We start from the raw sequence: 13,169 nt of genomic DNA, 5'->3' as shown, positions 1-13,169 counted from the left end.
TTTATCCTACATAATTAGATACACTCCCATTGTGTTTTTAAAAGTCCAACTTCGTTATATTCTCTATCACTGTTTGAGTCCAAATCAATTACAGTCAGATAGAGACTTTACATTTCCTTCAATGGGCTTATTTTCATTTTTTTTCTGATTTTCTTGAAACAACAGTACAATATGCTTATTCCACCTTCAGTGGAGTCAAAATCCCTACAAGTGGCAACTTGTCTGCCAGCAAGTTATGCCAAATCATTTCAGATTCAATCCTGTTGACATCAAAAGAGTCATTCTTATCAGCTTTAAGGGAGCTGCATAAGGGTATTGAAGAAGTCACTCCTAATAGCTCCCTCATTATTTCACTTTCTTCTGTATTGTTAATATACTCTTCATATGTTGTAGGCCAACAGTAAGGCCTACTCTGAAAACTTACACCAGGTTAACTTTTGTAGTTTTATTGATTTCAATGGCATTAAGGCATATTTAACTCAAAAAGTTCAGTTTAATCCAATATGACTACTTTGCAACAAGGTTCATGGCTAACAAGGAGGATAGAATAATATGCAATTTCATAGGAATAAGCCCCTAATGTACATAATAGTAAGACAGTAGGTTTTCTGTTTCACCAAAATACTTCAAAATATAGAGAAACCTAAGATTAGGGACCCAGAAGTGTAGGATCATAGGAAAGTAGGGCTGGAACGGGCCTCGTGAAATCATCTTGTCCAGCCCCCTCCTGTTCAAGGCAGGATCATCCCTGTTTAAACCATCTAAGCCAAGTGTCTGTCTAACCTGTTCTTGAAAGTTTCCACAACTTCTCTAGGTAGCCTGTTCCAGTACTTAACCATATCATACACATCCTTCTCTTCCTGCCTGCTCTGTCATTGATGTACAGGAGCTATTGATGTATTTAAACACTAACCTGGTCTCCTCAGCACAAAATGACATGCAGAGAAGTTGGAATTCCAGAATGTTTCTGTCCGCAGCTGGTGGGGGGGCAGCCAATCCATTTTTTAGTTTTAGGGTAGTAACAAAAGTAAGGTGAATTTTTACATAGTTAGCATGGACAAATTTTCATGGACAGGGAGAGAGAAAAAGAAGCTACTGCTACTAGATCACATTTCCTGCCCCCCCCACCCCCAAGAAAACAAAACAAAACAAACAAAACAAAAACCTCCCTGCCTTTATGCTTTATTTATGTCTATAGTAAGAGGCAATTCACACAAGTAGAGTAAATGGGGAGGGCTTTGTAGGTATTTAGGTGGGTGGGAACAGAAGTTAGTCTCTTCCTAACCCTAAACAAGACTTAGACAGGGTAGAATAGTAGTTAGTGCCTGCCTGCATGTCAAAACATTTGGACTGAACTACTGTGCTTCTAGAATGCCCATATACTAGTCTCTCCTTTGTGCCTACTGGTTTATTTGCACAGGCTTTGCAGGGATGGCACAGTGTTACATGGTTACATACATGGTACATAGTCCTCCATGTTACATAGAGCAAAATGCAGTCCAAAGTTCTCTGCACAATGGAAAAAGAAGACTTCCTGTTTAGCTGAACGGACTGCCTTCACCCTCACGTCAGAGTAATATGGGTTTATTGTATTTGAATTTTACATCTGGATATATTTCTTCTATACAGAATTATTATACATTATTGGTGTCCTACTAGGAATTTGGTGCAAAATATGCTTACATTATTGGCCTTAAAGTAACAGTTATAGTGGGGCATGTAGTGGCGATATAAAAAAAAAAAAGCTTTTTTTGTTTGTCATTGTCAATGTCAATGTCTATCAGTTATTTTCTCTCACTTTGTTTTTAGCATCAACAATTTTCTTTACTTACCTGATAAGAGTAAAAAATCAAAATGTTTTCCTCAAGGATAGCAAGATACAATTATTTAAAAATATGTATTGCTTAATCCTACTCTTAAAGTGGCTTCATTTCTGAATTACCTTGTAAAATCAGCTACTGCATCTGTGTCCATTTCAGCAAGGATAGAATTAAATGCCTCAGTTTGATACCTACTGAGACAATAAGGGTTACTAAAGCTGTTAAATTTACAAATACCATAAACACACTTCAAGGAGAAAAATAGAAAGTTATGTCCTGATATTTAACATATATCCTAGAGGACATTTAAAATTATTCTCATCATTTGTCATTAGCATATAATTCAAAACACAATAGTTCCTAACACTGCAAGGCTGGATTATTACAAAATGTGTCCTAACAAGTCCAATTAAAGGGGCACTTTCTTCACATGAGTTTAAGGCAGGGGTGGGCAAAATACAGCCCACCATGCCATTCTATCCAGCCTGCAGGGCCCCTAAAAAATTTAGAAAATTAGTATTTTTCTGCCCCTGGTTGCCTATCATGCAGCCCCCGACAGCTTCCCAAAACTCAGTAAACAGCCCTCCGGCCAAAAGAATTGCCCACCCCTGGTTTAAGGGGTTAACTCAGCTGATATAAATGACTTGTCCTTTCAGAAAGTCATTCATGAAATAAAATTATTTCTCACATCAGAGAAAGTCTGTTTTATCAAGAACATCTGTTGAATTAGAAAATCATGTCACTCTAAAACAGTATGGAAGGCAAAAATATTAGAAGTATATTCACTGTTCCTGGAAGTCATAGTTTGAGTCTCCTCACCTCCAAAATTAACAAATGAGAAATGAACAGAAAATCCACAAATGCTCTTTTTGTGAATGACATCTTCACCCAAGAAAGTCTTCATAAATATTCCTCTCTCTTCTATGTTTATATACCACACACACACGCATTCTGCATGTACTCTGCAAGTGTTTACTAAAAAACATTCATTTTTTTTTTGAGAGAGAGAGACTTAAAATATGAACTTTCATTTCTACCCAGGAGAACTTTTACAATCTTTTCTCCAATGCCTGATGAAGGCCGTTTGTGCCCGAAAGCTTGCAATTAAAGTTTTGTTTTGTTTTGGTTTTTTTGCAAAAATCTAGTTGGTCTAATAGAAGATATCACTTCTACTACGAGTCCTGATTGCTTTTTCCAATAGATCACTATGGCTACAAGCTGGATACCAGACTTAAAACAGTGCACTCAAGATACACAACACCTACACTATTACATCACAAAGTTATTTTTCTGTCTAGGTTTTTCATTCCTCTTAGAAAAAATAATCTATGATTTATTTGTACTACAAACATTTATGCATGTACCTGTACTCATATAAGTAGTCTTACTGGCCACATCCAGATGTGCAGGGGTTTATGCCTGCTGTGGCACAAATTTGTGCCGTTACTTTGTGCCGTAGCACATGCCCTCCACACGTGTGCTTTGGTGAGGGACAAATTGTCCTGCTTCAGGCAAACTGCCCTTTCTCTGCTCTTCCTGGCTTCCGGCTGCTGGAGCAGCAGGAGCAAAAATAAAATAGTAGAGACATGGGCCAGCAACCAGAGCATTTCCCTGTAGGAACAGCTTCTGTTTGTGCTGGCACTTGCTATTGTACTGTGTGCTGCTTTTTTTCTCTTTGCAAAGAAGAATGTTTCAAACTATTTGAGTTGGTCTAATAAAAGAGATCAGATTTACTCAAAGCATCTTGTCTACTTTTTTCAGGAGGGGGGTTGGTTTTCTTTTTTTTTGCTACTGAGAAATCCCAGTAGCAAGTTTTGCCCCTGCAGTGCAAATTTGCAGCATGGGGCATGTTTCAATGTTCCAGGTGTGTGGTTTGTGGTACCACAAACCATATGCGCCTGCATGTCTGTATGTGGCCATTGAGTTCAGTGGAATTTCCTGTGGTAACTAAGTTACTTACATTTGTGTTTGCAGGATTGAGCAAAACAGTTTTATTAATATTTTTGTATTTTCTGTGCTTTTAAGTGAAAATCAATTTAAGGCAGACAAGGTTCTTTGGATGAATCCAATATCTTTCATTAGACCAACTTCAACAGTTGGAAAAAAAATTTAAGCAATTTTTCAGGTTTAAAAACCCTTTGTCAGGCTGAGGGAGTTTCTGCAGTTGTTGTGTGTGCTTTTCCGGGATGGAATGAAAAGTACAGAAGCCAGAGGCTGGGCTGCTATGCATACACGATAGGCAGTCAGTGAAGATGTAAACTGAGGAGTCAGTGGGTGAGAGAGAGGCTGGGTGTGGGGCAGAAGGGGGAGGAATAGTGGAGAGGTACCTGGGGAGTCAGATGTCAGGCAGGTTATAATGTGTCATTAATCCAAAATCTATATTTAGTCCATGATTTTTAGTATCTAGGAGGTTGATGATGTGGAGTTCATAGGCTCGTCTCTGTGAAAGGTGTTTTGTAAATTCCCTTTGAGGATTAGAACTGAGAGATTGGAGAGAGCGTGGTTTTCTTGTGGGAAATGTGCTCCCACAGGTAATTGGGTATTCTTGTCTTTGATAGATTTCCAGTATGCATTCTTCTGGTGCGCAGTTGTTGTTTGGTCTCTCCTATGTATTTTCCATCAGGGCATTTGGTGCATTGGATGAGATATAGGCAGACAAGGTTCCTTGGGTGAATTTGATATCTTTTATTAGACCAACCCAAATAGGTCTAATAAAAGATATCAAATTCACCCAAGGAACCTTGTCTGCCTACAACCTCGTCTGCCTACAACAGACCAACACAGCTACAACCTAAACCCCTGCAACTTGGATGAGATATTACATTTCTGGAGGTGCAGCTGTAAGATTTGAGAATGCTGATGGCTCTGTTGTGGGGTGTAGTAATTGTGGGGGTGGTGGAGATGTGTTGGCAGGTTTTGTATTTCTTGTCATGGCATGGTCTGGATCCATTCGGTGTGTTTTGGGTTTGAGGAAGTTTGCTTCCGGTGATGAGGTTAGCGAGGTTCGGTGCTTGTTTGAAGGCTAGGATGGGTGGCTCTGGGAAGATCTCTTTAAGAAGAGGGTCTCTTTCTAGTATGGGTTGCAATTGTTTGAGGATTTTCCGTATGGGTTCGAGGGAGGGGTGATATGTCATAACCTATGGTGTGCAATTTGTGGGGGGGTTTCTTATGTACTGCAGCAATTCTTCACGTGGTCATCTCCACCACCCCCATAATTACTACACCCCACAACAGAGCCATCAGCATTCCCGGATCTTACAGCTGCACCCAGCCTGTCTCTCACCCACTGACTCCTCAGTTTATATCTTCACTGACTACCTATCTTGTATGCATAGCAGCCCAGCCTCTGGCTTCTTTACTTTTCATTCCATCCAGGAAGAGCACACATCAACTGCAGAAAGTTCCTCAGCCTGCCGAAGGGTTTTTAAACCCGAAAACTTGCTTAACATTTTTTTTTCCCAACTAGTGAAGTTGGTCTAATAAGACATATCAAATTCACCCAAAGAACCTTGTCTGCTTATGTCCTTAGATCAATACCGCTACAACCTACACCCCCGTAAGCAATTTAAGGAGAATTTATGGAAAGAAAATTTATAATGAAAGGGTGGAAAGGCAGTTTATGATATAGTGGACAGTTTGTGCATCTGATTAATTATGATGGTCCACTGTTTGATTTTTAAACGTTGTGCCTGTTGTTTGAAAATAGGTGTAACAAAATACATTTTTGTTTCATGTTATAGTTAACTGTGAAAAATGGACATTATTTTAAAAGTATACCCACACACACATTCATAACAATCCTCACACATACATGGTTCTATATTTAGCTTTTTTATAGGATGAAAACATGTATTGCCATATTATAAAAGCTAGTAAATATAAATAGAGAATTTTGCATTCTTATCCTGAAAATCTGTGCTAATATGCTAATGTTTTTAATCTTTGTCTCTCTTTGTAAAGCACTATGCAATATTAATGATTACAAAATTATATCACCGGTTCTCTTTTCTACCTATATGTAGATTTTAAAAGTGGGATCTAAACATTTTTATACACTGATATTAATACACATCAAATCGTTTACTTCATTAACCCATAACTTTTGCATTACTAATGTTATTGACACCTTTTGCCTTAGTACTAGTACACCACTAAAAGAAAAATTAGTCAGCCTTTGTAGTTAATATTAACAATGCAACAGAATTTGCAATATATTCCAGCTATAAACTGGAATATTATAGTATGGAATATCACAAACACTGTTGTAATTTTCAAGGCTTCTAATAGCAATAGTAGTTGACTGGTTTTTTTTGCAGCTTTTATACAGATATAACTTAACCACAGTTTTCAGAGAGTGTTTGGCTGGAAGAACAGAATTAGGCAATTGCATCAGCTATGTATACAATCACCCACATTGTATGTGTTTAATCTGTTACTTCAGTATATTTACACACATTTAATACATGCTATATCTCAACCCACATTTTATATGAAGTATTATTATCATATATACAAATAATGTTTATTGTATATAATGTATAACTGCTTGGTGAGGGGGCAGCAGGACAGGCCCTACGAGGAGAGACTGAGGGACCTGAACCTGTTCAGCCTCAGCAAGAGGAGGCTGAGGGGGGCCCTGGTGGCTGCCTACAAACTCATCAGGGGAGATCAACAGCAAATAGGTAGAGCCCTTTTCTCCCCAGCACCACCTGGGGTGACAAGGAACAATGGTAATAAGCTGATGGAGAATAGGCTTAGGTTAGAGATCAGAAGGCAATATTTTACAGTTAGGGTGGCCAAAATCTGGAACGAACTTGCCAGGGAAGTGGTCCCTTCCCCTACCTTGAGCAAATTCAAGAGGAGGTTGGATGATCACCTGTCTGGGGTCTTGTGAACCCAGCATTCATTCCTGCCTGTGGCAGGGGGTCAGGCTAGATGATCTGTTCAGGTCCCTCCTGACCCTAGCTACTATGAAACTATATATAGAAAGCTATATAGAGGCACCACCACACCTTCCCACACACTCATTTGACTGGCAGCATGAAAAGTCCATTTTGAGTTGGAATAACTTCACAACAATGTAATGCATCTCTGAAAAGCTAATGTCTGCATTTCAGTCAAATGCACTTTTTAAATATCAAAGTTAGTTTAATGTGGCTGGCTAAATTAAATAAAAGTTTATTACTATTTTCACTATAGCCTCTATAATAGATTCAAGAATTATCTAGGAGCTGCAGCTTTTCAGACTCTTAAATAGAACCAAAATTTTGTATTGAAAACAAAACGAAACAACAAGTTGGGTCATTCTGAATCAAGCTTTTTTTAAAGAACATTCAAGCTTGCAATAGTTCAATGCTTACATTATTCAAATACAATTCACTCAAAAATTTATAACAAGCAATTAATACAAAAGCAGTTTTACTTCATAATTTGGAATACTATTTTTAAAAGACAGGCCCCACAATGTGCCCTACATTTTACATTGTCAAGTGCTTTTGTATTTATTTGCCTGCATGTATGTGTGTTTGCATACAACTCCACACACACACATATATATGTATGTGTACACACACACACACACAACGCATACTATGCATAAAAAATATGGACAACTATATTGGGCTTCTCATGACTTAATGGGTAGAAATGTGTATTTTCAATATTGTATAAATTATATGACAGAATGCAATGGCTGCAGTCTCTTCTGTTAGCTGTTATACATTTACATAATGGGGTTTTCTAAGGATTGCATGTAAGATAAAAAGTTTGCACACAGAAGTGTACATTAAAAACTTCTCTCTATGTGGCGATCACAGGTAAATATAACCATGGATTTCACCCCTGTCTAGACTTGGTCCCCTTGCCCCAAACCTCAAACATACACTGCCTAAATGATCTATTGCTTTAGTCACATTGGTAGAGCTGGAAGGAGTTTTCTGTGAATATTCCCTCAAATATGAATTCACTTAGGTTGTTCTTGCATTTTGTTTGAATTCATGTCTGAGGGCAATCAACAAACTATAACATCATATGATTTGTCTTACTAATCACAAGTAACCAAAATGAAACAATTTTCCAATGCTAGGAGAATCACGTACAAGGAATATACAGGGTACAAAGAGAAACTGTCAAATAATGAATGCATGCATGAATGCCATGATCTACTTTCTTAGGCATTCTATGAGCAAGAAAGAGTATCATTTGTTCATTGCAAATTAATCAAGTGGTTCTACTTGAGGCTGAACGAAATTGTGTGTTGTGAAACTCTAATTACCTTTGCATTTGTACATTATATACTACATTTATATTTGCATCTCCACAGACTTAAATTATGTGAATGTTTTTCTACAGGGATAAATTGTTGAATTAACAACAGAAGTTGTTCGGAGTTTGAAATACCACGACACTAGACTTTCTCTATTGGCTAGTTATTTCAGTAGCTTTTACAATGACACTCACCTACCTTAGAGTGATGATCTTGTCACAGGGTCTGTCATATCAGAAACTGGAATAAAGCATCTGTGGCAATGGAACACTGTCACTTGCTGTAGCTGATGAAAAAGCATTCCTAGTTTGGAAAAATCTCCTTGCTCCCCTGGACTATGACCATTAAAATATTCAGAACTCCCAAAGATGAGCTGAAACTGTGGGAAGAGAGTGTATGGACAAACCTGCTAAGCATTTCTGAAAGCTTCAGCTGAAGCTGTTACCTCCCTCGTAGACCTCCCTTTTTTGTTGTTCTCACTGCATTCACGTGTAATTTTTCTCTTGATGGCAGTGAAGAAAAAGCCCATTTAATGGGTTTAGTTTTTTTATACTGTTTATTTTATAGTTACTTGATGTGCATTTTTACAACGTAACCAGGGTTGGGTCACACTGTTCAGAGCCATTTGAAAAGCGACTGTTAGATCACAACTAAAATTCAGACATCTTTCTTTGTATGCAAGTCTGCATCTTTATGCTTTGCACATAGTACCCTAGAGTGATTATTAGCTTGCATAAAGAAAAATTCACACAGCTACTGCTTGTCCAAAACCAAGTTATAATAAAATACAATACTCCTTTACAAACCAGTGCATAAATTCTAACATAGTGCTTTACATATGTACTTTTTGTTGTTGCAGACCTGGGTTAAGTTTTTGGCAATCTGAGTCATTTGCTTCTTAAATCACAGACTTTAATGGACACACATTGTGCTGACACACAAAAACAACATGTGAAAACAGACAGGCTGGAATTTAAGAGATAGGAGCACGCTTTGGTATAATTGGATTATTTAAGAATAGTCATCACAAGGGTAATAACAAGCGTTCAGGATTTATGTTCTAACATCTTTAGAAAACAAACAAACAAACAAAATCTCTTCCACAGGTATTAATTTACAAATAAAAGACAGAAAAGTAGTGCTGACCATCTAGCCTTCCATACAAGCTCTATAAGAGTCAGATCATTCACCTAAACACCAAGTCAATGTTGTAGCACATCTTTTTTTTTTTTTTAATTATTTTTAATGTACCCCTAACAAATCTGGGTGACATTTTGACTGTATGGTATAACTAATCCATTAATAACAAAAGCATCAGACAAACTATGCCATGTACACATGTTGCCTACTCATACTCTGGCAAAATTAAAGTTTTATGTGGAGCTGTGTCAATAACATGTCCTGTACTGGCAATATACTGAACTGTAAAATCAGATTTTAATGGAGAGGAGGACTTCAACTCACCGAACATGAGTGTAAACAATATCTATCTGCTTTAACTCAGTTCAGTAGACTGTAAAGAAAATTTTGAATTCATGGAAGGAATCATGAATGTACAAGAGACAATTTAATGCAAGTAAAATGGATGTAATGGAAATGAATCATGTCAAATGAGCACTCTTGACTGATATCAGTCTATATAATATATCCTATATCAAATTTATTTCCATTGTGCTAAAGGTAAGAATAGTTTAAACTTAATAAAACAAACTCTTTTCTCATTAAGACAAAACAATACATTTTTACAAGACTTTGATGTTAAATATCAAGTTCTCTACTGAGTTACTTAATGTTTGCTTTTAAACCAAGATAAAGGCTTCATTAATGCCAAAATCATGGCGATGCTCTTGATTCTATACCAAGCTCAATTTTGGAAGAATTCCCACCCGCACCCCCCAACACCCTACATCTACTGTTTGTGCTTCCTGATTAGATCAAGTGGCCTTTTATTCACCACCACCATAAGAAGGAGCAGTTCAAGTACAAGAACATTTTCCCATCCAAGAAAATTGCAATATAGGATGGCTGACCTAAAATTATTGTAAGCATGAAATTCATGGCCATTTGCAATAAACAGTTACCAAAGTAGACTGTTTGCAAAATGGCAGGCTAAAAATAAGTACTAGAACTACAACTCTTATTGGTTTGATATGTCTTGTGGAAGGGGAAATCATCTATTATATTCTTCATCATGAATAACGCCACTTTAGAACTACCAAAAAGAAAAAAAGAGTTTGCTACTCCAGAAATCTGTTGGTTTAACCAGTTTTAAATACACAAAGAACGAGCCAATAGACTTTGCATTCTTTGCAAGTTTTTTCCCCTCATGAGTCCATTACCTTTCACCAAGACATTTTTAACTATCAAACTTGTCCATAAATTTTGCCGCTGAGGGTGAAACCATCCAGTTAGCATAAACACTATCATTTGCATATCTTGAAAACACAGAGTTAGTGCCATCGAATCTTGTGAGTGGAACGGGGCTCTCCTCAGGCCAGTTCGGGTATGACATGCCTAAAAATGAAAACAGATAATTTTTTCTGCACTGAAGAACCATAACTTCACGTGCAGACAGTAAGGCCCTTGGCAAAACTCCCTTCAATATTTTAAGTCAGTCCACTGGTTTTTGTCCCAAATAAATTGATATAAACTGTGTTCAAATGCCTGAAATACAAATAGTGTTGAAGACAAGCACCTTGAAAAAAATAAACTGCTCCCTTGCTAAAAAAGTGTGTTTGTATGTGTGTGCATAATAAAAGCTATTTTTTTTCACCTGATAAGCCTTCAACTTCTCACAATTTCATATTTCCATGACAACATTATAGCAAATTGTTTTGCAAGAAGTTCTTCCTGTGCACCAAGCAGTAATAAACCTTTGTAGGCATAGGCCAAGATCTAATGTTAATTGAAATCAATAAAACTATTTCCATTTATGTAAATGGATATCTATCCATTGGCTTTGACAGGTTTTGGATGAAATTTATGTCACCATTATGACTCCCCAACTTACATCTGCTTAATTTTAGGAAAGTCCAGGAGCACAATGGGATGGATCCAATAAGGGGCTGTTAAATCCATCCAATAATGCACTGTTAAACAGGTGCATAAGTTTAAGCATATGATTACTCCCTTTGATGCAAATGGAGCTTTTCATGAGTGCTTTCCTAGAGCAAGGACCAAACTGTTTAGCACCTTAAGGATGCAGCTATATATGTGAAAGAACCAAAACAGAGACAAATTTTTCAAAAACAGAAGCTTGATATTGCTTATTTAGGCACCTAAATAACTGGTCAGATTTTCAAAAGGGTGAAGCATATAGCATCTGTCACTGACCTCAGTGGAAACTGCTGATTGCTCAATCTCTTTTGAAAAACAGACCATCAAGTACCCAAACTTTATGTAAGAACCTGTCTTGGGACACCTACTTATGAAAATTACTTTTAATATGTAGAGAAAAATGGACTCCAAACCTATTTGTGAATTACAAGTACATAGAACAATGGAAAAGTTTGAGCTTCTTAAAAAGTCTTACAGATTGAAGAATGAAAAATATAATCTCTGAAATTAGTAAATAGCCAAAAGCACGTAGAATATTTAATCAGGAGACAAAAATATAGGAGTTTTGGCAAGAACCGTTTTTACTGTCTCTCTCACCATCACAATACGAAAGCATACGTTCCTTTTATAAACATTTGCTACATCATTCAATCAGAGTTTAGTGCTGACATTTTCATGATAAAAACAAAGGATGTGAAAACAGTTGAGGGCATTGTCATAACGACTGTCACCAATTTAATTTTCAAAAGACTGTACAGATGTGCTCAGTCTCCACTGCCTTCTGTATTTTTTAACTTCATCTAATTCCATAATACATTACACAGCTTATGCAGCTAAAGCATGTTAACAGCAGCTGGGATTTGGGAATCCATCTTGACAAACACAAAACTGTAACAAATTGGGTCCTGCTACTGAACTGAGTTCCAAGATGCTTAGAAATGTGTGAACAAATCTGTTACTTAAATGAGATGCAGACTCCAATGTATTTGAAGTTCCCAACCCTCCCCCCCCAAAACCCAAGTATAGTATTTGGATATTCATTTGTTAGCATTTAAATATCCCCTGAGTGTAGTTCCCTGATGCATATTTTCTCTTTATCATATGATACATATTTGGTAAGTTTACTTATTTTCACATCCTTTTTTTCAATTTTTATTTCAAACATAGCTGTAAAATGTACTAACGTATGGTCCTGATGCAAAGTTTTACAGTTACAAATAAAAAAGCTTTCCAAGCAAATTTTGAGTGATTTCATTCAGACAAGAAACATTCTAAAGGGGTTACAGAGTCTGAGGACAGTGCAGAAGAAAAATCACTTTTTTGTGTTGCTAGAATCTAGTAAATGCATGTGAAATTCTACCATAGAGTTTGTTTTCAATCCATGTGGAAGGAAGGGTTCGAGGGAGGGGAGCATTATTACAGTCCACGAGGGGAGTCTCCTCTTCTGAGAGCCCGTCATCATAAAGTAAGGAGTCAGAGGGTGTGGAAGCTGCAAGATCTAAGTAGTCCTACCAAATAAATGAATAAAAGGCTGGGTTACAATATCTGACAATGTTATTCCTCAGCAAAAGCTGCTAAATAAATTTCAGTGGTTCCTAAACTGACCAACTACAGGCTAAACATGCATCCTTTTGACAATATCAGCAGCATTTGCCTTAGATTCTTGATTCCTGTAAAGTGTGCTATCTTTGGTAACACTCATCTTTGCACAAACAACAGATATACTTCCACAGAAATATGTTCTCTGAGTGCTCCACAGAAATATGCTCTTGGAGGCAACAAAGATGATTAGATATATGAGGCAGATGCAATCAGGAGAGACCAAAAAGGACTCTTCAGTTTAGAAAGGAGAAGGCTGAGGGGGGAATATGATAGAGGTCAATAACATCATACAGGATGTGGTAAAATGAGAACTAAAAATAGAGAGCTGTTATTTGCCAAGTACCAAAATACAAGAAGTAAGGGGCACACACTGAATTTATCAGGAAGCAGGTTCAAACCAAACAAGAGGAAACACTTTTTTTTAC

The 13,169-nt window shown here is 37.1% G+C and overlaps 1 protein-coding gene across 1 annotated transcript in view; it reads right to left on the bottom strand.

Moving 5' to 3' along the window:
- Positions 1-8,842: 8,842 nt before the first annotated feature.
- The window catches only part of RET (ret proto-oncogene), a 185,612-nt gene continuing 181,285 nt past the window's right edge, over positions 8,843-13,169 (bottom strand). Inside the window, exons 19-20 of the mRNA XM_019497207.2 lie at positions 12,503-12,650; positions 8,843-10,599 (exon numbers count right to left, since the gene is read on the bottom strand). Coding sequence (XP_019352752.1) covers positions 10,442-10,599; positions 12,503-12,650 — 306 coding nt within the window. The 3' untranslated portion in view covers positions 8,843-10,441. The remainder of the gene's footprint in view (positions 10,600-12,502; positions 12,651-13,169) is intronic.

The sequence above is a fragment of the Alligator mississippiensis genome, chromosome 6 (assembly GCF_030867095.1).
Source record: "Alligator mississippiensis isolate rAllMis1 chromosome 6, rAllMis1, whole genome shotgun sequence".
NCBI classification, from domain to species: Eukaryota; Metazoa; Chordata; order Crocodylia; family Alligatoridae; genus Alligator; species Alligator mississippiensis.
This window is presented reverse-complemented; position numbering and strand designations above follow the sequence as displayed.